Here is a 27,089-nt window from a genome sequence, read left to right as displayed (position 1 = left end):
ACACTTTGTCAGCTATCAAATCATGAAAGGTAAATCTAACAGATAGGTAAATTTACCTATTGCTACAGGCTGGTTTCTCAGGTGCAGCCATAGATCCAGTAGTATGTCAAAGTATTCAAAAATTCTTAGTACAATTAGTTGGGAAAGAAATGATAAATGTGTCTCAGTACTTTTCCTTTTGCAGTATTTTTTAGATTGTTTTTTAAAAGGGAATTGCACCTCTTATTCCTGGCACTTTCCCACTTGTTTCCTGTATGCAAAATAAGTTTCAGGCAATAGAGCCTGAGGGCATTCTCTGGTATGTTATCTAACTTGAATCTTCTTCATAAGCATTACAAGTTATTAAATGAACATGACAGCGAATGTGTTACCATTAACGGATGAGACTGATACGCCCCAAATTTTGCCACATTGTGATAGAATTTCAGTAAATCCACAGGTATATTTTCAAGTCTGTAGTTTTAATAATGCCTGGAAGTCATCCATTAATTTGAAATCCTTTTTAAAAACAAATACTTTGAAATCCCAGTCAAGTTAACTTTCATGAGGTTCACCCAACGAGAAAAACATGCATGTTGATGTATACCTGACATCAGTTAGGTCACAAATTATGTTGGCAGCAGTGCAACCATTCAAAAACAATAACAAGTTTGAGTATATCTATTTATTTGCTTATTCCTACCAGGAGGTCCCCAAGCAGCTCTTATTGTTCTTTCCTCACAACACTCTTGTGAAGTAGACTGGCCAATCTTCCATGGCAGAATGGGGATTTGAACCTGGGTCTTTCAGATCCCAGTCTAACAGCTGAGACAGACTAAATGCTGAGCTGAAAGGGGGGGGGGATTAGTTTATACCCAAAATTCGTTTCCTTTCCCTCCAGATGCAGGAATGAGTTGTTGAGTTTCTTTCAGAGGAATGCTCAGTGGGTAGGTGATAAAAGTACTCTGCTGATTGAGACCTTCATTTGTTTACTTTGGGGAGGGGGGTAAATTACAACTTACTTCTGACAATCCTGTGTGGTTTTCAAGGCAAGAGATTTGCCACTGCCTGCCTCTGTATCACTACCCTGGACTTCCCTGGTGGTCTCCCTTCCAAATACCGGCCATGGCCGACTGTGCTTAGTCTCCACCATCTGATGAGATCAGGGCCCATTCCTCACTCATTGGATAATGCACTTTCAATGCACCTTAGAAGTAGATTTTCCTGTTTAGCATGGGAAAATCCAGCAGCAAAAGAACTTTGAAAATGCATTATCCAACGTGTGTGGAAATGAGCCCTGGGCAGCCTAGTCTGCGTTATTTGGAGCAGGGGTAGTCAACCTGTGATCCTCCAGATGTTCATGGACTACATTGACTACCCCTGATTTGGGACACTCATTGAGTGCAGAGGAAGGGAGATCCATGAAGTCAGGTAAGGAAGACAGAAGACAGTTCCTCAGTGAAGGGGGATGAGAGTGTTTCATGGGGACCTGCCTGTTTCATCCTGAGATGGTTTTTACTTCTTGAACTGAATGGCCCTTTATTCTCTTCTTGATCTCCTGGTGTCATCCACAATGGAATCTGCCTACACCTATGGCTGCATAGGCCGTAGGTAATGTAAGGAGTTCTGGAGGTAACATAGTGTTTAAATTCTGATTATCGCAAGGAGTATCTGGCACAAAGAAAAGAACATACAGAAACTACAAAATGATTCTTCAATATCTTCAATCTAGAACTGACACAGTTTAAGGGCAGCTGATACTCAAATTGTTGACACAGCTTATTGTTGAGTGCTTATTGTTCTGTCCCATCTCCCTGCACATGTTTAGTCAGGGAAAACTTCACTAGGCATTGGGAGACCGCGAAGAGCAGCCAGTATATTATCTATTGCTTCCTCGGTTATCATACGGGTGGTTTTGTGTGTTCTGGAACCAAGATGAGGAGTTATGATCACATTCCTTAGTTTTAATAAGGGGTGGTCTCTGAAAAGGAGAGAATAAACAGGCAGGCAGTTAAGACGGATGGTTTCATTCATCCTAACAAAGGAAGTAGGTAGGGCTGTTCACCATATAAAGCAGGCATAGCCAACCTTCTGGGCCCATAAGTTGAAAAAGTAGGACACCTGTGTTCTCCCGCACTGCTGGTCCCACATACTGGGAGGGTGTCTACTCCGCCTTAAAGCTGTTTAGCCGATTAAACGGCAACAAATGTGCATATCACCAAAATTTCAACATCGGAAGCAGAAGATGAGACACCGGTGCAAGCACCAAAGAACTGGAGGAGGGGCCAGATCTTACTCAACTCTGAAATCTGAGTCCCCTAAGATAAGGCAGATAATAAATGCTACAACAAGAACAACAACAATAATATTACACAGGCATAGCTGTGGCACAAAAGTTGCTGTATACTGCAACCACAGGATTGCTATGCAAATTAGTAATACTGAATCTTGCAGACCTAACCTTCATTTAACAGCAACACACACTGTTTATTTTACTCCTTGTTTATTTCACTTTGGTTTTTGGTCTGGAGTAGAAGCATATAATACACTATTTGTATTATCTGGATTTGCTTCCTGTTGCAAGGTATGACAGAGGTCTGGGGTGCCAGACTCAGCTTCCATTCCCTGTTCTCTTCTGCATTTTTTGCACAGTGCTTGTGGTCATTTAAGTATTTAAACCTCTGAATAAACAGATGTTTACCTGGGCAGTGGTTCAGGATCAGTGACATCCAAAGCAGCACCCTTGATAACGCTGCTTTGAAGAGCTTCCACGAGTGCATCTTGATCTACAACTGATCCTGTGCCAAGTAAAAGGACATTTAATACAAATTAGTGTCCATCTAGTATAATATCCAATGAAGAGCTAATGCAAATGCTGCTTAAGACATCTAAATTTTGGGAGTCATTTGGGAGAAGCCTACAGTGCTTTTCCTACTACAATGAAGACTGTCAGATGACTCTTTGGAGAACTCTCCTAACATTATCACATCTATCTATCTATCTATCTATCTATCTATCTATCTATCTATCTATCTATCTATCTATCTATCTATCTATCTATCTATCTATCTATCTATCTATCTATCTATCTATCTATCTATCTATCTATCTATCTATCTATCTATCTATCTATCTGGTCTGTGACATGTAGCCAGGTGATCTGAGAATTGTCTGGTGTATTGGTTAAGAGTAGCAGCCTCTAATCCCGACTCCTCCACATGCAGCCGGCTGGGTGACCTTGGGTTAGTAACAGTTCTTTTAGCGCTCTCAGCCCCCACATACCTCACAGGGTGTCTATTGTGGGGAGAGGAAGGAAAAAGTGTTTGGAAGGTGCCTTGGAGTTGGAACTCCTTCAGGTACTGAATAATGGGGTATAAAAAAACAGCTCTTATAGTGTATTATTATTTTATAGGAAGAATTTTATTGTCCACCATCCTAGTGGACAATTAAACTTCTCTATCAACTTCTCAGTTTCATTCTGTCCTTTAATGCTTAATCCATGAAAATTTTGGAATTCTATTTTCATCAGTTCATCCTATAACTGTTGGATTTCTCAACAGAGGAACTTGCTTTGAATAGACAGTCCTTGTTCAATTAGAAATGAAATCTGGCCTAAAACACTCCATTAACAGATGTTGCATCTGTGTCTATTCTCAGTGACACTCTGGGAGTAATATTTATCTGTAAATATCTGTAATTAATTTGTAAAGGATAAGAAATAATCCTGCTAGTTCCTCAGCTTTTAAATCTATGCATCCCTATAACAGGATAACATAAATGGGCATTTTAATGTGACAAATTTTCAACTTATATTGCATTAATCAGCTTGTGTGAGACGTAGGGAGTAATCTGTGGTGCGAGCACATTTTTAAAGCAGCTGTTTCCTGACCTACCTCTAGAAATATTTATGAGAGTAGCTGTCGGTTTCATTAATTCGAGCTCCCTTTTCCCAATCAATTTGTATGTCTGAGGTGTTAAGTTGACGACAAGCATCACAAAGTCAGAGTGCTGGAGCAGATCTTCTATCTTCGCACAGTAGCAGGCACTCACAGCCAGTTCTTCATCTTCTTTCCTGACAGAAAATAATTGTTACACCCCCTTTGACAAGAACTCACTTATAGGAAAGCCAGATTTTTGCCACCGCCGGCTACTCCATTTCATTACAGCAATTGTGATAATTATCTAAGGACTTGTTCTAACAAGACACTTCCATCTGGATAGTGAGTTGTAGGTTACTAATTAATTGATTGATTGTGTTGGTCATTTTTGAGAAATTTCCATTCGGAAAAATGCAACATAGAGAGACATGCTGTGCAATTTGAGCATGTTTGTTTATTTATTTATTGCATTTATATACTGCCCTCCCCTGAGGCTCAGGGCAATTTATATAAAACACAGAAAACAGTACATGGAACTCAGCTTTTCACAATAACATTAACATTAACATTAAACTATAACATAGGTAACAGAGTATAATGATGCAAACAGGTCCAGAGAAGAACACATGGGTGGATTTCTGGGAGGGGGGGAGCAGGGGCCCTGTAGATGTTGCTGGTCACCTGGTCTCAACCAAATGCCTGGTGGAAGAGCTCCCTTATGCAGGCCCTGAGGAACTGTTTTTGCTCCGTCAGGGCCCTCATCTCCTCTGGGAGCTCATTCCACAAGGTGGGGGCCAGAACAGAGAAGGCTCTGGCCCTGGTTGAGGCCAGGCAGGCTTCTTTAGGGCCAGGGATCATTAGTCCGTTGGTGGTGGTGGAACACAAAGCTCTTTGAGGGGCATAGGCAGGGAGGTGATCCCTCAGGTACAGTGGGCCCTGACTGTATATGGCCTTAAAGGTAATTACCAGAACACTCAAAATAGGTGAGTATTCAGTGGGTCTTACACCCTGATAAGTGTGTTAAGGTGTGCAGACTTAAGCTTCTCCTTCCTTGCTACCAAAAAGAGGGAAAACAGAACAAATATTTAAATGTTCATATAAAATCTTATAATAATCTTAACTACATACTATATTCTTCAAGGAAACACATATGTAAGACACTAGATAGAAGCTTCAGTGCAATAGATGAGAATAATATTGCTGTTTACGCTGTACATTCTGACACTATACTAGCAAAGAATTTAATTAAGAGTCACTTGAAATGTGCAACTCTTAAGAAGCCAAATAATTTAAAGAGACAATTAATTGTCTTTCTACGGGGAAAGTGCCTCAAAACATAAAGGGGCTTAAAATAAGGCACACCTTGACTCATCAAAAGAGGAACCCTTGATTCTCTGTAGAGAATCAGCTTCAAGTAACAAAAAGCTGATTTTTTTTACTTATCTATACCTTTAAATGTCTAAGAAAGAATGGGGAGCTAGTTAGATCTGGTGCTAAAGGTCATCCACCTGGGTAAGTTTATTATTGTTTCCACTTTTTCTTTTTTTTAAATGACTGTGATAGATGTTAGCTTTCACCCTCCCTTTACAAAACTTCGCATCCTTTTCAGTTCAGCCAACACCCTGTAACCTATCCCCCTCTTCCTTGTTTGATTCAAGTCCTTCTGCGTTGCTCTTCCCTCCAAGGATTCACACACTGCATCAGAAGCAACGTGAACTAATCACAGGAAATTGTCACATGTCTTGATTCAACCGATATCTCGATTGTTACAGGGAGAGTGGTGTCGTCTTCATCTTGTATGAATTTAAGCTCTTCCTCAGTGCAATTCAGGCATTATTATACTTTAAAGTAATCTACAATTCATAGAATCATCGAATAATAGAGTTGGAAGGGACCTCCTGGGTCATCTAGTCCAACCCCTCTTTCATTTCTTTACTCACAACACAAAGCAAAAATCCAAATTAATAGAATGTTTAAATATTTTAAAAGTGCAGATACTGAAAATGGGTCCAGACATGTCTCTTTACCTTCTGTTCCTGTTGTGATAAAGGATTTTCATTTCAAATGCTCTGGCCCGCAGCGCAGTTTGGTAGCCAATGCTGCCCATTCCAATGATACCCAAAGTAGCCCCAGTGACATCATCTCCTATGATGTTACACGGGAAATATTCAGTGTGTGGGGAAGTAGCCACCTGGCAACCTAAGTGACAAAGGAATAAAGGAGGGGAGGGAGAGTTGTAGAAAGACAAGGTTGTAATTGAAGGGATTTCTGTTTATGTTCGCTCTGTTGCAGAACTTGTTGGGATGAGAACACCTGTTGAGAAGAGGATGGTGTTACCAACTTGACGAGTACAAATGTGCATATTGGGAGCCAGCATGATGTTGTGGTTAAGAGCGGCAACCTCTAATCTGGACAGTCAGGTTTGATTCCCTACTCCTCCTCCACAAGCAGCCTGTTTGAACCAGTCATAGTTTCTCTCAGAGCTCTCGCAGCCCCACCTACCCCACAGGGTGTCTGTTGTAGGGAGAGGGAGGGTAGGCGATTGAAAGCCACTTTGAGACTCCTGTCCCTAGGGATTTTCTCTAGAGTTGTTGGGGTTCTTTTGAGGAGGAGCAGTATTAGTGGCTGCTCTAGTAGCCTGTTTGGGTCCATTGTGTTGCACTTGCCCATCTGTAAACAAAGCAGCATTACAAAGACTCATTCAGGGGAGTCTTGTGTGCTTCCACACAAGTATTTTGCTCTGGCTTGCCTGTCTTACCATAGTACTGTTTTCAGAAGCATTCACATGATGCTGTCATGAAAGCCTAGGCACACTTACTGGACGGGGGTGTAAACTCCACTGAGTATAGTGGAACTTATGTAAACATACAAAGGAAAACTTGGGTGGCATTTACAACTTTGAGTCTTTTTGCCATGTTGACATCTTTGGCTTAGAAGCATGAAAACCAGTGGTTTATAAATGATCTTAGGTTCAAGTGATTAGCTATTACCCTTGAGAATATTAACTTGTTCCAGTTGTTACCAATGAAAGCCATAAATATAAGCTTATACCATACGAAGAAACATTGCATTCTCCTATTCACAACAATCGCTGAAGGAACAGTAATGGGATAGGACTGGAATATGAAGGACCAGGCACAGTGTCACCAGTGTTACCTTCCATGAGTCTTCTAGCAGCTGCCAGCAGCAGGGCCACCCCAATGTCTGCAGTGCAGGTGCGGACCCCCCAGGGGGCATTGGCGATTCTGACTCCGAATCCTGCAATCAGCTTCAGGTCCAGGTGGTCCACTCCTACACCTGAAGTTGCAACCACTTTTAAATTAGGCAGGGTCTTCAAAAGCTCTCGATCAACCACTGGTCTGCACCACCATACGTATATGGCTTCGACCTTGGCACTCAGACAGGCTTTGTTTTCAAGCAACTCCTTCATGGTGAGAAGGTGGAAGTGTTTCTTCAGAAGCGGCAGGTGTGCTTCTAAGACACCAAAGATCCCTCCCACTTCATCCACCAGCAGCACAGGTAGCTCTGGTTCTGCCATGATCTGCCGTGAAAAATGAAAGACAGCTTTTTTTTAAAACAGCAGACTAAAGGAGAGTTTTCCAGCCACAGGACTGTGTTACCATACAGTATCACGAAAGCTCCTCAATGGTACTGCAGCATGGGGTTTTTCAAAATGGCGGTTGGTGACAGCCGTTTGCTGTTTCCAGCAAAGAAGAAAGAAAAAGGTCTTAATTTTTTAAAATAAAAAAAGTATCCTCATTGGGACAGGATGACTAGCCCCCTTCTGAAGTGGACAATGATGGGACTGGAGAGAGTAGGAAAGGGAGGCACCCCAGCCATTTAAACATTTGCCAGCTAAGGATCCTCTCATTTATGGGGTGGGGAGCGCGTCAGGGAGGTGAGGCCAGCTGACCACTTCCTGAAATCTCGAAGCTTTAACAATATTTGAATGGTACTACCACAGTCAAAAGACTGAAAAAGGCTGGTCTAAGATGGAGGGTTGGGCACCACCAGCTGGTTCATTCAGTCACACCCAACTGGCCTCCTTACTGCAGCCTCCCATTCCTAATGACGTTTGTCCATGCGTTCCCAGAATCCTCACCATAGGATCACATAGGCCATCTAGTTCAACCCCCTGTTCAATACAGGATCAACCTAAAGCATAGCTTTTAGAGTGATTGAGGACCCCTCCCCAATAACAGCAATGGAAACGCTGTTTGTATCCAACTGTCTCTCCTCTAAAGCAGCTTTTTCAAACCCAAAGCATGTCCTTGACTTGTAGAACAGCACAAAGTAAAGCTGATATCTGTTATCATTCCTGCTAATCATCTAGATTCTAAACTGGCAATTTCAAGAGAAAGTTAACTGCCCAAAGGCTTTCACCCACGCACAGGAAAATGCTTCCTAATTGCTAATGAACTTCACCCAGACACAGGGAAAGCATTGCCTAGCTACAGCCCACCCCCTTGGAGACTCCCAGATAGGAACATGATGCACAAATAAAATATCCCACAACTGTTCACATGCTCCACACTTTGGCACAGAGAGATTCCCATCTTGCTGTGTCCTACCTCTGAAGGTGCCAGCCACAGTTCTTGGCAAAACGTCAGGGACTAAAACTACCAGACCACGGCCACACAGCCTGGAACACCCACAACAGAGTCAGTATTTTCCAGAGAAAATACTGACAATTTACCTGAGATCACCAAATGTGTTGAAGAGCTATTGAACAAAATGAGTCCCTCAAAAGAAAATAGGTGAGTGCTGAACTTTGAACATTGGAATGTATCAAGTTACTTTTTAAGCTGTTTAACTTTCCAGGAACTGAATCAAAATCTAAGTTCAATTTAGTCCATCAGGTCAGCATTAGGTCTATGCTTTTTCCACTGAAACCAGATAGAATTTAAAGTGACCGACTTAGCCTGGGTGGTGCCATTTGTCCTTTGGGAATTAAAAAACATTCCTGTGTTTTTGCTAAAGCCTATCCCTCTGGAAAATGAAAATAAATCTGACAGAATTAACTGCTGTGTGTATCTCTATCTGATATTACAAAGCTTCTTGTGGCACAGAGTGGTAAAGCAGTCAACATACTGTCTGAAGCTCTGACCATGAGGCTGGGAATTCAGTCCCAGCAGCTGGCTCAAGGTTGACTCAGCCTTCCAGCCTTCTGAGGTCAGTAAAATGAGTACCCAGATTGCTGGGGGGGTGGTGGTGGTGGTAAAACGGTAATGACTGGGGAAGGCACTGGCAAACCACCCCGTATTGATCTGCCAAGAAAACGCTAGAGGGCGTCACCCCAAGGGTCAGACATGACCCGGTGTTTGCACAGGGGAATACCTTTACCTTATTTGATATTAATGTCCAGCATTCTCTTAACAAAATCATTTAAATGCCTACTATATAAACAAAATATTTCCAACAGTAACCTTATTTGCTCAGTCTTTACTCACAATTTGTAGTAATAATACTGCAGTTCTGTAAACCAGAGTCTTGTTTGGGAATTTTTTAAGATATGCTTTTCCTTCTCTCCCTATAGGGCTGCCAACTCCAGGATGGAAAATTCCTGGAGATATAGGGCTGGAGCCTGTGGAGGGCAGTATTTGGGGAGGGGAGACTTCATTCAGGTCTAATGTCATAGAGTCTACCTTCTAATAGATATTTGCTGAAAAAAATGTTTAGTGTCTGTGTGGTCCCGACCCATAGATTAAGCTATCTGCAAATGGGGGTCACATAGAGTCCACCCTCCAAATCATCCTTTTTTGCCAAAGGAACTGTAGTGTGGAGGGAATTCTGTAATTCGAGGGAATCCCCAGCTCCTGCCAGGAGGCTGGCATCCCTAAGCCACATGTTGCTAAGCATATATGGATAATTTAAAAACTGCTCACTGGTCGAGGTGAGACCCGCCTCACCTGCAGACCTGCCTGTGAGCACCTTCCTGAAGGGTTGCAGGCATCCCAGTTTGGGGGTGAGCTTGTGGGGCTCAGGATGAAGCAGGAAATGACTAAAGGTTTCAGTTGACAAGATCGGTTTTGCTAAGGCTCTGGAGTCCAGGTACTGCTTTAGTTACCTGATGGAGCTTTGGCAATGGGGAGAACTATACTCAAAACAAATATTGACATCATAGATGGATCACTGAAAAAAATGTAATTGTAATTAACAAAGCCATTTTTGTTCACCCTCTTTCTTGAGCAGCTAACAAGCTCTGTTATTATGTTCCCTCCCCACTTTTATTCATTCAAAGGCTATCTTGAAGTAGTCCAAAAACAGCAAGAAATCTATTTTATACACATTTTTATTGTTGGGTTCTGTTGTTTCCTACTCATGAACCAAGGTTTGCCATCCAAATCTGTCTGCTGGCATCTTTTAAGTTTTTGTACGGTCAATCCAATTATGCTTTTGATTCTGTCAATTTCTTCTTCTTCTTCTGCAATTATGTGTCATTTGGTTAGTCCATACATGTTTTTAAAAAAATGAATGAATGAATGAGGGAGGGAGTGAAAGGAAGGAAGGCAGGAAAAGAAGAGAGAAAAAGGAAAAAGGAAGATGGGGAGAGAAAGAGAGAAAGAAAAATGAAGGAGAGGAAAGAAGAGAACGAGAGAAATGTGTAGAAAGAAAAAAATCCCCCTCTAGACATGATCAGGAGTCCACATCGATTCTGTGTATGTATAAAAACATGTCTTCCTGCGCATGCGTGCTACTTCCACGAAATGTTCTCCCTCGTGGAGGGAGCCGTTGGGGCGCTTTCAGTTTCTCACAGGTGAGGTGGTTGAGCCTGGAGGCAGAGATGACAGCCGTGACAATCGGGCCAGGTTAATCAACCGTCCTCTCCCTGTAGCCGTGCAGATTGGAAGACGCCGCAACAAGAGACGCTGCTATATAAAGGGGGGGGGGGGAAGAGACCGGGGCAGTCGACTAAAGTACCTCGCGACCGCCCGGCTTCTTCACAACGTTATTCTGGACTTCATAGACAGCCCCCTCAGCAGCTCTACCGCCACCTAGCCCCCCCTTCCTTTTTCAATAATGGACCAGTCCTCATTCTGACGTAGGGCATTCGTACTCCTAACGCTCGTTTCGCTCTCCGCCCGGGAACTCGATCTTCCCGGAAATGCCCTTACTCGCGACGGTCAAATGAGTTTCACTTCCTCCCGTGACGTCACTATGCGCCATAAGTGTGGGCTGTTTTTTCAAGGCCGCCCGCCATAGTCAGTTTTCTTTGGTCGCGCGCGCCCGCGTGCTGGTGGGTCTTTGAGGACTGTTGTAACGTGCGTTGGTCTACCTTTGGTAAGACCCGGGAATATTATTAGGGGGCGAGGAGGAGAATTACCTAGAAAGCCTGGGCTGGTCGGAAACAATGCGGCGGTGCCAGGGAGGGAAATGGGGTCCTTGTCGAGGGCGGCCGAGGAAGGGAGGGGACGTCGGAAGCTGCAGGGAGCAACGGGTTGGCTTGGGTCTGGCTTCAACGCCTTGGCCTTTGCTCCCGCGCTTGCTGGCCCCCTTGTGCCCGGTGCAATCAGGCTTCGGTCTCAGGAAACTGGACTAGCCATGAAAGTCGAGCGTTCGATAAGCATGGGCGAGGGAGCGCGTGCCGAAAGTTTGTAATGCCAGGAAAGAATAGTCCACACGTGATGATCATCCCTATATGCTGCTCAGTCAAGTTGACTTACTGCAAGGGCGAGGCGTGTCGCGTTTCTTTTATTTCTGCTCACTCGCTTTGCTAGCAAACACGTTCTGTCAGTTCTGGCCACCTGTTTCCACTCTAGGAATCACAACAGGCAGCTTGAATGGGTGTCATTCAAACCAGGGTTTTTTTATATGTAGCTCAGTCTTCTGATCACAGCCGGTGCCCTGGAGGAAAGGCCTTCAAGTTTGGAAGCTGTGATAGGCAGGCGATCTTCAGCTTTGACCCTTCATTCCTAAATCTGCATGAATTTGGCTTGTTGCTGGGCTTTCTTGTATTCTCATTCAGAGTGTGATAAAAAAAATGTTGTTTTAGAACTAGCTTTATATGTTAAATTAGCTGCCTCCCTGCCCCCAAGCACTCTAAAACAGGGTTTAATCCAGGTTTAGAATCCCATTGGAGGAACAGGGCGGTTCCAGTTAAGTGGCTGCATTAATGCAACTCAGGTAATTGTGGTTAATTTTAAGGCTTCCTGTGAAAAGGGAGGAAGAAGTGAGGTACCTGTGTAAACCAGACAACAAGCAAGGTGTGAATGCATATGGGCTTCACGTCCACTTAATGTGATGCCTGACAGCTGACATGTCACACACAGTGCCGTGTTAAGTCATCTGTTTGTATTGTTCTGCATCCTTATTCCGGAAGGTTTTATAATAGTATGGTATAAGTAGCAGCATCTTTGTATGTAAATCTGAAAGCAGTGCCTTGTGGCAACTGAAAACAAACATTTGGGGGGGCATGAAACATTAGCCACAATAAATTATATTACACGGCTAAAAGTTAAATTTCTATTTCTTCACAATCATAAATAGTATTAATAACACTTGACATGTGATTTATGGGTGTAGTGATAAAAGAAAGATCTGGTACTCAATCATAAAGGGGGAAGAACAGGAACTGACATCTGCACCCGAGGCCAGGAATTTGGGGGTCATCATCAATGCCTCGTAATCCATGGAGGCTTAGATCACCAAGGTAGCCCAGACAGCATTTTATAATCTATGCCAGGCCCGGCTACTAGTGTCCTACCTGTCTCCAGAACACCTAGCCACAGTGATCCATGCAACGGTCACTTCCAGGTTAGACTTCTGTAACTTGCTCTACGTGGGCTTACCCATGTCCTTGACCCGGAAATTACAGTTGGTACAGAATGCGGTGGTGCGGGTCCTTAACGAAGTCATCTTTGCGGACCGCCGGCTGCGCGCGACTGCCGGGGGCTCCCTTGCCTAGTGCCCGCTGTATTTTAATTACAGTGGGCTTGATTACTAGTACAAGCATAATGCAGTTATTTATGTGAATAAAATACAAATTTAATGAAATCTTGCCTTGATATTTGTTAAAAATTATCCCAGTTATGAATTCCTGCACTTTCTGTCCTTTTACAGGTCTTACATAAGTTTTGAAAATGTCGTATATGCTTCCTCATTTACACAATGGCTGGCAGGTGGACCAGGCCATTCTTTCAGAAGAAGACCGTGTAGTCGTTAATCGTTTTGGGCATGACTGGGATCCGACTTGTATGAAAATGGATGAAGTTTTGTATAGTATTGCTGAAAAGGTACATTGCTCTTTTGATATTGATATATAACCAGTTTTAATGTTGTTTGACTAATATACTTTCAAATACTGTGTAAATCCAGCTCAGAATCATAAAGGTAGGTTTCTTGTTAGTTCTTCTGTATACATTCATAAGAAGATTCTATTGTTATATTTTTGAGATAAGAGTTGGACAATACTTCAGGCCCAAGATGCTTTCTTTATGCGCAAGGACTTCCAGAAACATAAGGTAATTCAGTTTTAACTTATTTAGCCATTAGCCACAGTAGTCTGTGTAGAGTAAATTATGCAAATTCTTACTGAAAAAATAATATATTTATCTTATGTATCCAGAGTGTAGGATTTAATCAAGTTTATATAAGTTCTTTTATCCTAGTGGAAGCTAGAAAAGCTACTTTGAGCATATTGGCAAAAAGGAAATCTAAACTTTGTAAATTGTTAGTGTGATTTCAATTAGCCTTATACATTGAGATAAAGTGCAATAAAACAAATAGTATAACAGCCTTAACAGCCTTGACTGATGCTGCTGACATAATGCATTAATTTTTCGGATCGAATAATCTTCTAACTTGTTCAGGAGGGTAGCCAGGTTAGTCTGAAGCAGCAGAACAAATTTTTAGTCCAGTGGCACCTTTTAAGACCCACAAAGCTTTATTCTGAGTATAAGCTTTTGTGTGCATGCACACTTCAGATACAAGTTCTTCTAACTTGTGTTCATATTTTTCTTATGTGCCAGAATCAGCTTTCCTAATAGATTAAAACAATTTCACTAGTAGAAGGTTATACAAGAAAGTAAGTAAAACAAGGCAAATTTCATGGCATGACATAAAGGTAAAGGTATCCCCTGTGCAAGCACCGAGTCATGTCTGACCCTTGGGGTGATGCCCTCTAGCGTTTTCATGGCAGACTCAATACAGGGTGGTTTGCCATTCCCTTCTCCAGTCATTACCATTTTACCCCCCAGCAAGCTGCATATTGGTGTCTAATTGATGGCTTTTGAGCTTGTATGGTTATTATTGCTTTTAATGACCTCTTATTTTCTTTGAACTTTTTGTAGACTAGGTTTTCTAACTTTCCATAACACTGTAACAGTTGAGTCTTTTCCTTGGGTGCTGTGGCAGCCCTGCATTGCTATAGAACATTCTGGGCATGTTTTAAGAATTGCAGCCATTTTCCATGGTAGGCCTCTTGGGCCTCATGAGTAAAACTGAAGTAGCATCCAGCAGCACATCTAAAATTCCCGTGCAGCAGCATATTACATGGAAAAATTGGTAGTGATTTTCAAGCTACTCGGTGGTGGTTTTTAATTGACCTGCTATGGGGGAGCTTCTCATTGAATGTCCTCTGATGTGTTTGGAAAGCTTGGAACACAGTTTGAAAAACACTGAACGGAAAAGAGGATTCATTTACTAGAAAAGCATGGCTTTATTTTAAAGTAGATGAATGCTAAAAGTTGAATTATTGTGCCTAGTTTAGAGCTGCCAGATCTGGCTTAGGAAATACCAGGAGACTGATCTCTACCAATTGGAGATCAGTTATAATAGTGGGAGATCTCCAGCAACTGCCTGGAGGCTGGCAGTAGCCTAGTTTGGTACGTGTATCAAATAATAAATAGGAAGACGCTATAGTGTGGATCAGTTCAGTAATGCTGACATTACATAGTATGACTTTCATTATCTATTCATTGGTTAAAGTTCCAATCAGAGATGTAGATGCATTATAAATAGTCTTGGTAATATCTCCAGGGAAAACTGTAGTGCTAGTACTGTCATTAAGAACCTGCCTCGAGCTTCCGGGGGGAGGCAGGATATAAATTAAAGGATGATGATGATGATGATGATAATAATAATAAGTGAATGGGGTATTTCCTTCCCATTATCTGGTATCAGTAAGGCTACAGCACAAATAAAATGACAGTTAGGGGCTGCATTCCGTGGCTCCTTTCCATTTCTTAAGGTAATTTATGCACATGAAGAGGGGGACAGGAGGTATTTCCAGTCATTCCCCCTTCTTACTTCAGCATCCATTATGTTTTAGGGAGTCCATGGACCCACAGGACTCAACACTAGGGGACAAAATGGTTGCAGTAGGGGGGAAAGGGGGAATGACTGTCCATAATGTGCAGCTCCACTTGGGCAGTATTTTAATGAGCTTCTTTTGTAACCTAGGTGTAACGTCAGAACATTTTGTAAAATTCATAAAACAAAAACAATTAACTGACACATTAAAAGGCATTTAAAGCTGTCTATTTTGATTACCACAAGGTGTCAGAAAACAAAAATACGTTCCAAGATGTAAATAAACCCCATTATATTACATCGAAGCAGTGGTGAAACTAAATATAATAATTAAACAGGCAGCACCACTAGCTATGAAGCCAGTGAGATATTTAAGTACAGGCGAGAGATGTTTGCTAGGATGACCCTGTTTAACAATCTGACTGCCGGATGAAATTTCTAAATACTGCCAAGCCAGTCCATGACAGGATTTTAGTAAGACATGAATAACTGATAAGGCTCGTCTCTTTAGAAACCACGTGTTAAAGGTAATCTGAAAAGTTGCCTTTTGGAGCACTACAGGGGAATTTGATTAATTGCACTTTAAATACACGGGAATTTGATTAGTTGCACTTTAAAATCATTGGGGTAAGACAATTGAAACTTAATAAGTATTAACCTCTTTTGAAGTGTCAGCATCCTTACCCCTTGATTTAAGAAGTGGGGGAAAATTCATAAACATTACTTGAGTAATTATTTCCTTGCCAGTCAAAGGACAGAGTGTTCTTAGAAATTTTGTTGTAGGCAGACATATTGGCACATAATAAAGGGGGGAAAGAGCAATATAACTTTCTATTTAAAATCTCCCTCTGCAGAAATAGCAGATTAAAGAGGGTGATCGTTCGTCATCCTCTTGCTTACGAGTCCAGTTGGGATTTCGCTGCCATATAAAGTGAGTAAACAGTTCCCATTGTACCATGTATTCATAGTAAGATGTCATACAGAGCTGTTGTCATGATAGTTGGAAAACATACAGTAGACCTGAAGCATTAAAGTTGCTGGTTTCCATACTGGTCATGTTTTCCCCGTAAAAATTGCAGCTCTTTCCTCGACTGCGATATATGTCTTGTCTAATATGGGATTGGCATCCTGAGCTTTAAAGATGACAAAGTTTTGAAGCAAGCTTGACATTTTGTCCAGTTCATCGAGAAATATTTGCCAATATGTGCTCCTAAAGGGTAGCTAGGTTGTGTTTCATTTTGTGCAGGTTCACTTATATTAATGTATTGTGCCAGCAAAGCATGGTCCCATCTGAGGATATTTAAGTCCAGAGTGATGGGCATGGTAGGTCTTGTAGCACTTGTAGCTTTAGGAAAGTACTTGTAGCTTTAGGAAAACGATCCCCTCAGTGGCTGTTGCTTGGCAAGCACAAAAGTTTGCTGGGTGTGAAGCAGAGAAGGAAACAGAGAAAGGTGAGGATATGAGAGATGCTGGAATGAAGCAGGAGGAAATAGTGTTGGGAGGGGATGCGTGACAAAGTAAAGTTTCTCTTGCAAGTCCCTCTTATTGCAAATGGCACCATGCAACTGTTTTCCCGCGGTGAGGCTACCAGGGGCAAGTAAATCTGGGGGGGGGGGGAAGGTAGGCAAGGACAAGAGGGAATGAAGGAAAAGGGAATGAGGATGTAGCAAGAGAGGAGGAAATTAAATCCCCCCCCCCATCCTTGTAGTGCCATAATTTGTTTAATTTCTTTGTTCCTGCATTAGCAATTCCTTTGAGTTGCATATCTGTGTAGCTGACATTCCTTTTTTAAAAAGTTTTTGATTTCTTAGATCTGAGGATGGCCTTAAAAGCTGGAATAGTCCAGATTCCTGGCATTTTTTTAATGTCCAGTGTTCAAAATACAGATCAGTTCCTTGAAACGGGGAAAGCTGCAGCATCCTGCAGAAAAGGGCAGTGTAAGGGATACACAGATGGCTTACCTAATTGGTTGCACCTGCCTCCAACAGGTCACTGAAGAAATCTAGCTGCCCAGTCTGAAGCCTTTAGCAAGGGTCGCTGGGCATCATGTCAATACAGAGAGGAAGGAGGGTCTAACTTGGTAGCACGGGGTCATCTTGGGACTACTTAAGAAGGGTTTCACAGGGTTGAAAATTAAATGCTGATAACCATTGGGAGAAGTAGAAATGGACCTTTTATGTGGCAACGTACATTATACTGGATAAAGTTTCATTTTGGATGTCAAGATCTAGAACATGGACCCTGCGTTATCCTTATCTCTTTAAAATGCTTTTTTCATATTTGAAATTAAATGCTGAGTTCCTATTTCTTTGTGAGCTTGCAGTGCTTGGCTATGAATACTTAGTTACCATACTGTGCTCTAAATATTTTCTCTCCATAGGTGAAAAATTTTGCTGTTATTTACCTTGTGGATATCACAGAAGTACCAGACTTCAACAAGATGTATGAACTGTACGATCCCTGTACAGTCATGTTTTTCTTCAGGTATATTCCCCCCCACACATTTTACTATAACATATACTTTGATAAGCTGTGCAAACGTTATTACACAGTAACCTCTCTTATTGAACTGTATTGACTGTAATCAGTAGCTGACTCTTAGTCCATGCAAGCCATTCTGTTAAAAAGCTGCAGTCTTTAAAATTTAAGAGTAACCCTCTGAGTAGCTTGTGATATTTCTGAAAAATTTTTGCATTGCTAGTTCCAGAGTGGGTGGCTTTTCTGCAGAGCTTTGTACAAGAGAGGAACATCAAATAAACCTCCTAAATTGAATTATAAGTGTTGGGCCACTGGATCCAAGCAGTTGGTTTAAGCTACAGCAGTGCTATAGCTGTAAGAGGCAAAACCAGATGGCAGTGCCTTACTTACCTCCAGCTGTTTTCTTGCTATCTTTTTAATGTCAGCTTCTTTCACTCCTGGGGGCTAAAGCAACCATAAAAGATGCTACAAGAGGGTTTAAGATGAATAATCATGCTTTCGTTAGGCAAGCTGTTTCAGGGCAGCAACCAGAATGTTGGAAGTAATAAAGTGGTCCTGGGGATGGGCTGTGTCTCCATGCAAAGAACTGGAATATTACATATGATCTTATGAGTCACTGCTGTAGAGCTGGAGGTCCTAGATCAGGTTGGAAAGCTCTCAAAATTGCCACATGAAAAATGGACATGCATATTAGTGGCTTTTTAAAACTTCTAAGTGTGGGCTCTATTCAGGGTTAGAACTTTTAGATTAAATGTCATGCATGAGAAATGTAAAAAGGCAAAATTTGTTAGTTATTTTTGTGTGCTTTATATTTGGGAATTATATGAAAAAAATATTAGAACAGCTTTCTGTTTGACATTTGAATGAGTAGCTGCATCTTTGGGGTGGTTCATTATTTGAAACAAGACTGAAGATTAAAATAAGCCCCCAAGGTAACAATTTTGACTTACTCTAAAGCGTTATTATTATGTTAAACCTGTACAGCGGTGATAAGTGGAGAGGGACATGGACACAGCTACTAGTTATCTAAAATACGTAATAACTTAATTAATAAATAGATCATGTACTGATGCATTTCCCCTCTTTTCTTTTCTTAAAGAAACAAACACATAATGATTGATTTAGGAACAGGCAACAACAACAAAATTAATTGGGCGATGGAAGACAAGCAAGAGATGATTGACATAATAGAAACAGTTTATAGAGGTGCTCGTAAAGGTAGAGGTCTCGTCGTATCACCCAAAGACTACTCAACCAAATATAGATATTAATGCTTTACAGTTTTATAAAATCAATGTTTATACATAATATCTTGGCTCGTTTACATCTTTTCACTGTGAATATATTTGAACTACATAAGTATTTTCATGGCACAAGTGATGCTGTTAGCTGTCATATTTCAGAAATAAAGTATGGTCACACTGTTATATGTAAAGAGTTTTATTTCTCATTTTCCACCACAATCATTACAAGTAATGTTCACTGTAAACAAAATGAACTGTGATGAGCTGAGACATAATAGTAACAGTTCTGCAGGGTCCTTCACCATTTACCATCTGTTATTTACTAACGTGTATTTTCCATCAGTATATAAACCCCCAAATTGCATCCTGGCTGTAGGAAATATATAGGAAACACCTAAAAGGGTTGTTTTGCAGAGCTGCATTGTCACCAACACTTTAATATCTTAAATTAGCTTTAATCTGTTTTACTATTTTTATTGATTGTACTGTTATACCTAATGTACACCACCCTGAGATACCTCTGCTGGGAAGGTAGTATAAAAATTAAATAAACATGACAATAGAAGATTTCAGAATCATCCCTATATCTAAGTAAATGTGGCCTTGTTCATGGATACATAAATCTATAAACATCTTTTTACAAACCTGTGAAGACCCCCAGGTTTATGGAAAGATCCTAAAAGTTAGAAACATACCGTGTGTGAAATGTGTGCTGGCAGGGGCTCATGGGAATAGTAGTCCATGAACATCTGGAGGGCCGCAGTTGTGACTTAGCCCTGTTGCTGTCTTAAGAACTGCACTGTTTGTGTATTGTGGTTGGGGTTCAAAACTTAATACAGGAACTATTATCTATTTTTTAGCTAATCAGCTACTGTGGGAAGCCTAGAGGAATGCAAATCTCATGGAGGCTCAATAGTGAAGAATTTGCTTTGTATATAGAATGTCCCAGTTTCAGTCCCTAACAGTGCCGGTTAAAAGGACTGGGCACTCAGTGGTGTGAAAGGCTGAAATCCCAGAAAGCTGCTGCCACTCAAAGCAGACATTCAATAATCTGAATTTGTGTAAGGCAGCTTTATGTGCTCATGGATAAAATACTACAAAACAGCAAATTAACAAGGATTGGAAGTTTATTCACAGTATAATTAAGGAATTGAAACCTGGTTTTAAACCTTGTGCAAATGTGTTGGATAACAGTTTTCCTTCAGTGCAAGAATAAACTCTGGGGTTCTTCATAGTTTTTACTACAGCAAATACTGTGTACGAAGGTAGTTTATTCATCCATCATTGGCAGACTGTTTTTTAAAATAAATTTAAATATATTAAAATAAATTTAAATGTATAATCAGAGGGCATATTCAGACTGTAATTTTGAATACTATGATTTTTTTTCCCACTGTCTTGAGGTCTTCAGGGCTGTGCCAAAACAAGAATGGAACTGAATTAATATTGGGAAAGAAAAGTCACTTCGGCATATCGTTAGGCTTTCACAGGTTACACTCCAGCATTTTCATTCAGTTGGAATGTAATACAAATGGAAAAGAACAGTACATTTTTTCATTAATAAAGCTGCTACCCTTGCACTACAAACACACCAGCTGTCTTTCACTCAGATGCTAACTGGTGGCTTTTATCCAAAGGGCTTTGAGTACACCTTGGAACTTGTTTTGTAAACAACATCATTCATTTATGTTATTTATAGTCTGCTTTTCTCCGAGACTCAAGGTTGATTACAGAGCGTGAGTAAATATGATCAACAGGATGGGACATCCAGTAAACAATGCAACAGAAATCTGAAAACCAACAGAAATCCAATTAAGGCTGCAGACGCAGTCTGTGGTAACAGCTCTCCAAAGCTTGGGTTGGAGGGCTGGTTGGACATCTTTGCCGTGCCACTTGAAGGGATCATGTTAAGCTCAATATCATCTTTTTATTCATTTTTTTTTGTAAAAAGGAGTCCTCTTATATTTGAGCTCATCTTCCTTTCAAGTAAATACAGTAACATCATTTTACAAAGCAAAAGTCTTACCGTTAGTTCTTCACTGGCATTTTGTACTCCGGCTTGTGTCAACAGTCCATTAACATGTTTCTCAAGGTCATCTATATGCTCACCCATGTCTTCCAGTAAAAGGTTAAAAGAACATTCTAGTATTCTGTGTCTTTATAAATGTTCATAGTAATGTAAAAATGGGGAAAGGTCTGTTTCTTTCATCAGGCATGTTTTAATGTTCAATATTTTCATGAAAACCGAAGGTTCAGCAATCATAAGTTGGACTTGTACTGAAAAAATAGGTTGAATTGCTCATTTTAAATGATTATTAAAGTATATAAAATGGCAATTTAGTATACTGCCAAGTGTGCCCTGAAATAACTGTATTGCATAGAAAGTATATCATTACCAAATTGCAACTCCTTAATGTTGCAAAATCCCATTTAATATGAGACACCAATTTTCAGTGTCTGGAAACAGATGAAGTGGAATTTTAATGCAATTGTATTTCTCTCCCAATGTCTTTTTCATGGCCACATCAATTATACACGTGGAGCTATTTTAATGCTTAAATAAATTTTCTTAATGATTATGCAACACTTTGGTACAGATGTGGCTATAATCTGAAGACATTTACTCATTAGAGATAATTTGAAGGTGTCTAACAAAAAATCATCAGTATTTAGGGACACTGTTCATCATTTTTTGTTGCATAGTCCTAGTATTGACAATGGCATTAAAAGTGGCCTTTCTATACGAGTACAATGCTTTATGGGTCAAACAAAAGAGCTTTCAGGTCAGAATAAAAGTCTGCAATGGATAAGGTTTCAAGATAGGCTTGATGTGATTTTTCCCCTTATAAGACCAGCAAAGTTTTATTCAAGGTATGAACTTTTGTGTACATGCACACTACCTCATACACCCACTTGAATCTTTCTGCCTTTTGTTTCATCCTAGGTGTTAATAAATTAAATACAGAACAACAGCTGTACCCAGGCTTCTTTTATTGAGAAAATTCTAACAGGGGATCTTGTTTATATCTTACCCGTTAAGTCTTCATGATCCCTTCTAAGTTAGTGCAGTAATAGTATAATCCTTCTATACCCACTGACTTAAGAGTTGGTTCTTATATGCCGCTTTTCTCTATCAGAAGGAGTCTCAAAGCTGCTTACAATCGCCTTCCCTTTCCTCTCTCCACAACAGACACCCAGTGAGGCTGGGAGAGCCCTGATATTACTGCTCAGTCAGAACAGCTTTATCAGTGCTGTGGTGAGCCCAAGGTCACCCAGCTGGCTGCATGTGGGGGAGTGTGGAATCAAACCCGGCTCACCTGATTAGAAGTCCGCACTCATAACTACTACACCAAGCTGGCTCTTAAATGAGGCTGCATGGTAAAATACATTTTCCCCTCTTCCACAGATAAGACTGTTCAGGAACCTTGCTTCTGAATATAATATAGAGCAGGGGTAGTCAATATAATTTAGAGCAATATAATTTAGAGCAGGGGTAGTCAAACTGTGAGCCTCTTGTGGCGCAGAGTGGTAAGGCAGCCGTCTGAAAGCTTTGCCCATGAGGCTGGGAGTTCAATCCCAGCAGCCGGCTCAAGGTTGACTCAGCCTTCCATCCTTCCGAGGTCAGTAAAATGAGTACCCAGCTTGCTGGGGGGTAAACGGTAATGACTGGGGAAGGCACTGGCAAACCACCCCGTATTGAGTCTGCCATGAAAACGCTAGAGGGCGTCACCCCAAGGGTCAGACATGACTCAGTGCTTGCACAGGGGATACCTTTACCTTTACCTAGTCAAACTGTGGTCTTCCAGATGCCCATGCATTTGCTGGCAGGGGCTCATGGGAATTGTAGTCCACCTGGAGGACCACAGGTTGACTACCCCTGATTTAGAGTACACTATCCTTGCATTGTTTTTTGTATTTGTTTTTAATTTTATCATGACTTTGCCTAAGAAAATGATTATGTAAGATCTTTCAGAATGGATACTTTTTAAATGTGGTAATTATTAATCAAGTAAGTTCTTTACAAACAGCTTAATTAATACTGCAAAATTTGCACTACTAATTTAGTTGTGTAGAGATAACTGAAAAGGATATTTCGTAGAGTTAATTTGTCAGCCAGTGCCTGAAAGTTATCATGGACCTGTTGTAGTAGATTTTCTGCCTGGAAAAATTGAAAAACAATGATGAACAAATAATATTATGCTTCAGGAAAATCTCCATTGATTTGCTGTAATAATAAAATGGCATAAAGAAGTTCACCTATTTTCTTTTAATTGCTCTGAAACAGGAAGTAGTTTTTCTAGCACTGGTTATAGAAAGCTATTTAATTCACAGCAAAGAATGCACACTCATAGAGTTTTATTTCAAGCCGTAGTATATGAAAGGACACAGGAACCCCAGACCACCTAACAATAAAACACTCTTGTTAAAATGCCTGGTTATCTCAAAACATGAAGAGAGAAATAACATATCTAGTACAAAATTGAGAAAGTCTTCACAGGTTTATGATATATCCTCTCTTGATAACATCTATGGGGAAACCAAGCAGGCTAACATATTTTCTACAGGTTTGCCAGGTTGTATCAGTTTGTATATATTTGGATGCCAATGTGCTAATGTATTGTCCATAATCCACTTCAAAATAACTTGAGCTGGCTGTGCTAGTCACTACATTTGACATAGAATCATAGAGTTGGAAGGGACCTCCTGGGTCATCTAGTCCAACCCCCTGAACTATGCAGGACACTCGCATCCCAATCACACCACATGTAAGGTATATTACTGCATGATTTCAAGATGACCGTAAAATTTAAGGATGAACAAATTACTGGCATAATGCTCCCAGAGTAACCTCGGGAGATGAACATTTGTAAGATTCATCATTATTACATACAATTAATGAATCGCCTCATATAAAAATGTGGACACTGAAATTGATTTATTTAAAATATTGACAGGGGCCAGGCAGTGTTATTATAATGTACACACTTTTAAAAATTAAGACTTTTAAACAATATCCCCAAAGTCAGTTTAGTTTTGGTGTTAAGAATTAGAATTCATATGAGAATAATTGCGGTAAAAAACCAATCTATTCATAATCCTTAAAAGGGAAGAAATGAAATTATTATTAGGTTGTAATTATGAAATACTGTTGGAGTTTAATAAATATAAACCATGTAACAACATGTTGCTCTTATGTGATTCTCTAAGCTTTGTAGTCATTTACGGTAAGAAGACTTTACAGGAATGAGAAGTGGGCTGCATTATTTGGTGAGAAACCCACTGCTTTTTGTAAATGATGTAAAGCTCAAGATGGCAAAGCAACTAGCATCCTGTTGAATAAAAATATTTCAGGAGGACTGTCATGGAGTGTGTGAGATGTGGGCGGGTTCCTTTTCAAATAAAACCCTTTTTCCCCCTTGGGGAGACATCTGCATCCTTAACTAGCCCACCTGCAGTGATGGTTCATCCCCTCCCACCACTCTAGTTAAACTCGATGGGGTTTTTTTGCCTAGTGGGGCTTGTTAAGGGTCCACAGTCTGCCAGGCAAACCCAACTGATACCTGGCCATCCTTTTATGTGCATCTTTTCACCTAAGTAAGCAGCTCGAGAGCAGCTCGTCTTACTTGCAGCTCAGACGCCAAATGGCGCTGCTCAGTTACGAAGGGCTGAGGGTTCGCCTGCGGCCGTAGCGCCCTCTCCGCGCCCGCGGATCTGCTTTGTGAATTGCGCGCTTGAGGCATGCGCCAAGCACAAGGCAGGCGGTCCCGGGGCTGACCCCCCGCCCGCCCCGCACTCACAAACTGCGCGAGCTCCCGGGCGCTGTGCGGGTCGCCGTCCGCCATCGCTGGTCCTCCTGCCCTGTAGCCCGACGCCGCTTCCCCCTCGCCGACAGGCCCCGCCCCGCCTTCCGTGCCGCCTTCCAGGGGCGCCAAGCGAAGAGGCAACGAGGGAAGGCCCGGCCGCGAGCGGCGCCTCAAGTGCCGCGGCGGGAGACTCCCTGCCGCGGCGCGGCCGAAGCGGATGCCAGCCTCCAGGTGGGCCCTGGGGATCCCCAGGAGCTATAGCTCATCTCCAGGTGACAGAGACCCGCTCCCCTGGAGGAAAGGGCTGCTTTGGAGGGCGGCCTCCATGGCACAATATCACATTGAGGTCCTTGCTAAGGTTGCCAGCCTCCAGGTGGGCCCTGGGGATCCCCGGGAGCTATAGCTCTTCTCCAAGCGACAGAGACCAGCTCCCCTGGAGGAAAGGAATGCCTTGGAGGGTGGAGTCCATATCATTATGCTCCACTGAGGTCCCTCCCTGTCCCAAATCTTGCCCACTCCCTGCTCCACCCCTAAGGTCACCAGCTGTTTCTCTACCCAGGGCTGGAAACCCTGTGGCTGAAAGGGAGAGGCTTGTGGCAAGGCTCTCCCTCCCCATTTCCTCTCCACGTGCCAAGTAACCTGACAGACTGGTCTGCCTTCGGCTCTTTGGCGTTTCAGCTCTGAGTACAAAACTTGTTCTGCTCTCCCTCCCACGTACATGAGGTGAGATTTCGAAGGGACATGAGGATCATTTTGTTTGTGCTCCAGATTTAATGCTGGCCTCAGCTTTAAGGAAGGGAACTTGCCAATTAAGAAAAAGGTGGGAATGCTTCAGAGCAGGTGTGGAATGACTCTATAGCACTATCCAGCAACTCTGTAGGTGAGTGCTCAGTAGGCTGGGCAAGGGGTGCTAAGAATGCCAGACCCAGGATGGTAAATTCCTGGAGATTTGGGGATGAAGTTTGGAGAGGACCAAGTGGAGTGCAAGGCCATAGAGTCCCCCCTCCAAAGCGTCCATTTTCTCCAGGAGAATTTGTAGTCTGGATATGAGCTGAAATTCTGGGGGATCCCTAGGTCCTACCTGGAGGCTGGCATCCTTAGTGCTCAGTTATCTAGGGTTGCCAGCTCTGAGTTGGGAAATACTTGGATATTATGGGAAGGGCTGGGTTTGGGGAGGGGAAGGATATCAGTGGAGCATAATGCCTTGGGCCCCTTTTCCAAACCAGCTGTTTTCTCTCGGTGAACTGAGCTTCATCATCTGGAGATCAGCCACCACCTAGAAGCTGGCAACCCTGTGTAACATAGTTTTGAGGAAAGGGCTTCCAGACTCCAAGCTAATTTCTTCTCAAGACCCAAGTCTCAAGATCTCTTCTCTAAACATTATGCATTGTACAAATATGGTACGCACCAGTAGGAGACACCCTAGAAAACCACAGCTGTTGAGTCACAGGGTGATCTTATGCAAGCTGTTCTTTCAGCTTTGGAGCCTTGAAATACGCTTATGTTTCTTGCTGAAATTCACTTGGTTACACCATGACTTAATATGCAGAGAACATTTGAAGCACTTGCACTGTGTGTACGATGGGCTCAGTATATAAGGGAGAGGAATTCAAACATTGAAAGAGGAACAGCAAATATATTTGAACAATTTCCGCTTTGTACAGTTGAAGCGCTACAAGCCACTTTACGGGGATGTTTATTTGCATACTTCATTTATAATTAACCTTGAGATTCATGGTACATTACAGAGTTGGGATACAATACAATGAAACAGCATAATTTATACAGTAAACAGTGCAGTGAAAACAATATAATACATGAAGAGAAACCAGATACATATACACTGGAATTTTTTTTACAAAATTAGAAAACAATGCAATCAAACAGCATAATACATTTAATAAACAATGAATGAATAAATGAGCCTAACATTCCCCTAGACATTAAGCTAGAAACTTGTTCACTTTATTAAAATGGCTCCCTAACCATTTCTACTTTAATACAACCCTTTTGTAGAGGAGAAACAAGATGACATGTGTAAAGCTGTTGAATATCTAAGTTGCTACATATTTTTATATTGAAAACTCAGATGTGGTGGCATGTTAAAGAACCTTATTAGAACATAAAACTGGAGTCTACAATATTCCTTTCATCAAAAATAGCAGTTCAACTGAATCATGTGGGCCTTTAATCACTCTTTGCAGTAGCAAAAGTAGCAAAAGTAAAAGTATGTCTTAGCTTCCTGCTGATCATCACACCTGTTATATCTTCAAAGGCACCAGCCATCTTCATAGGTGTATATTTTAATATGCCCCTTGCTCACAAAATCTAACATATAGGTTTCAAATATTGCAGGTACAAAATGGCCTATGAGCCCTGGACCAAAAAACTAAGAGCATCCAAGAGGTGTATGATCAATAGTGCCATTTTTTTCCTAATTCGCAGACAAATAATCT

At 41.5% G+C, this 27,089-nt stretch overlaps 3 protein-coding genes across 11 annotated transcripts; 1 reads left to right on the top strand and 2 right to left on the bottom strand.

Annotated features, from left to right (window-relative positions):
- Positions 1–442: 442 nt before the first annotated feature.
- Positions 443–10,952, bottom strand: LOC143845015 (putative 2-ketogluconate reductase). 6 transcript variants are annotated; one of them, XM_077352959.1, is made up of 6 exons: positions 10,779–10,952; positions 7,014–7,398; positions 5,885–6,056; positions 3,873–4,051; positions 2,681–2,777; positions 443–1,960 (listed from the first exon to the last, which is right to left on the bottom strand). In XM_077352959.1, exons 2-6 carry the CDS (start codon positions 7,393–7,395, stop codon positions 1,804–1,806), a joined length of 987 nt encoding a protein of 328 aa, XP_077209074.1. In that variant the 5' UTR covers positions 7,396–7,398; positions 10,779–10,952; the 3' UTR covers positions 443–1,803. The 6 variants fall into 6 exon arrangements, with proteins under 6 accessions (XP_077209074.1, XP_077209075.1, XP_077209073.1 ...); XM_077352960.1 differs by lacking the exon at positions 10,779–10,952 and adding an exon at positions 8,554–8,614; XM_077352958.1 differs by lacking the exon at positions 10,779–10,952 and adding an exon at positions 8,429–8,608.
- Positions 10,953–10,966: 14 nt separating this feature from the next.
- Positions 10,967–19,012, top strand: TXNL4A (thioredoxin like 4A). Of its 3 annotated transcripts, none has more exons than XM_077352964.1 (4): positions 10,967–11,138; positions 12,918–13,090; positions 17,488–17,591; positions 18,685–19,012. In XM_077352964.1, the coding sequence occupies exons 2-4, from the start codon at positions 12,938–12,940 to the stop codon at positions 18,854–18,856; spliced, it is 429 nt and encodes a 142-aa protein (XP_077209079.1). In that variant the 5' UTR covers positions 10,967–11,138; positions 12,918–12,937; the 3' UTR covers positions 18,857–19,012. The 3 variants fall into 3 exon arrangements, with proteins under 3 accessions (XP_077209079.1, XP_077209080.1, XP_077209081.1); XM_077352965.1 differs by having other exon boundaries at positions 11,012–11,094; XM_077352966.1 differs by lacking the exon at positions 10,967–11,138 and adding an exon at positions 15,962–16,038.
- Positions 19,010–25,059, bottom strand: HSBP1L1 (heat shock factor binding protein 1 like 1). Of its 2 annotated transcripts, none has more exons than XM_077352968.1 (4): positions 24,628–25,059; positions 22,922–22,988; positions 20,856–20,950; positions 19,010–20,242 (listed from the first exon to the last, which is right to left on the bottom strand). In XM_077352968.1, exons 1-4 carry the CDS (start codon positions 24,670–24,672, stop codon positions 20,237–20,239), a joined length of 213 nt encoding a protein of 70 aa, XP_077209083.1. In that variant the 5' UTR covers positions 24,673–25,059; the 3' UTR covers positions 19,010–20,236. The 2 variants fall into 2 exon arrangements, with proteins under 2 accessions (XP_077209083.1, XP_077209082.1); XM_077352967.1 differs by lacking the exon at positions 24,628–25,059 and adding an exon at positions 24,454–24,621.
- Between the last annotated feature and the right edge of the window lie 2,030 nt (positions 25,060–27,089).

Source organism: Paroedura picta, chromosome 9 (assembly GCF_049243985.1).
Source record: "Paroedura picta isolate Pp20150507F chromosome 9, Ppicta_v3.0, whole genome shotgun sequence".
NCBI classification, from domain to species: domain Eukaryota; kingdom Metazoa; phylum Chordata; class Lepidosauria; order Squamata; family Gekkonidae; genus Paroedura; species Paroedura picta.
Note: the sequence above shows the minus strand (reverse complement) of the source record. Positions and strands in the feature narration are given on the sequence as shown.

Excerpts from the sequence above, each read along its gene's own strand:
- TXNL4A (XM_077352964.1), top strand. The coding sequence starts at position 12,938 with ATGTCGTATATGCTTCCTCATTTACACAATGGCTGGCAGGTGGACCAG. Across the intron at positions 13,091-17,487 it reads TGTATAGTATTGCTGAAAAG|GTGAAAAATTTTGCTGTTAT; the intron begins GTACATTGCTCT and ends TTCTCTCCATAG. Across the intron at positions 17,592-18,684 it reads ACAGTCATGTTTTTCTTCAG|AAACAAACACATAATGATTG; the intron begins GTATATTCCCCC and ends CTTTTCTTAAAG.
- LOC143845015 (XM_077352957.1), bottom strand. Across the intron at positions 6,057-7,013 it reads TGCTAGAAGACTCATGGAAG|GTTGCCAGGTGGCTACTTCC; the intron begins GTAACACTGGTG and ends TTTGTCACTTAG. Across the intron at positions 2,778-3,872 it reads TCTCATAAATATTTCTAGAG|GATCAGTTGTAGATCAAGAT; the intron begins GTAGGTCAGGAA and ends TACTTGGCACAG.
- HSBP1L1 (XM_077352967.1), bottom strand. The coding sequence starts at position 24,570 with ATGCCTCAAGCGCGCAATTCACAAAGCAGATCCGCGGGCGCGGAGAGG. Across the intron at positions 22,989-24,453 it reads ATTTGGCGTCTGAGCTGCAA|GCAGAAAATCTACTACAACA; the intron begins GTAAGACGAGCT and ends CAATTTTTCCAG. Across the intron at positions 20,951-22,921 it reads TGACAAATTAACTCTACGAA|TGGAAGACATGGGTGAGCAT; the intron begins ATATCCTTTTCA and ends TTAACCTTTTAC.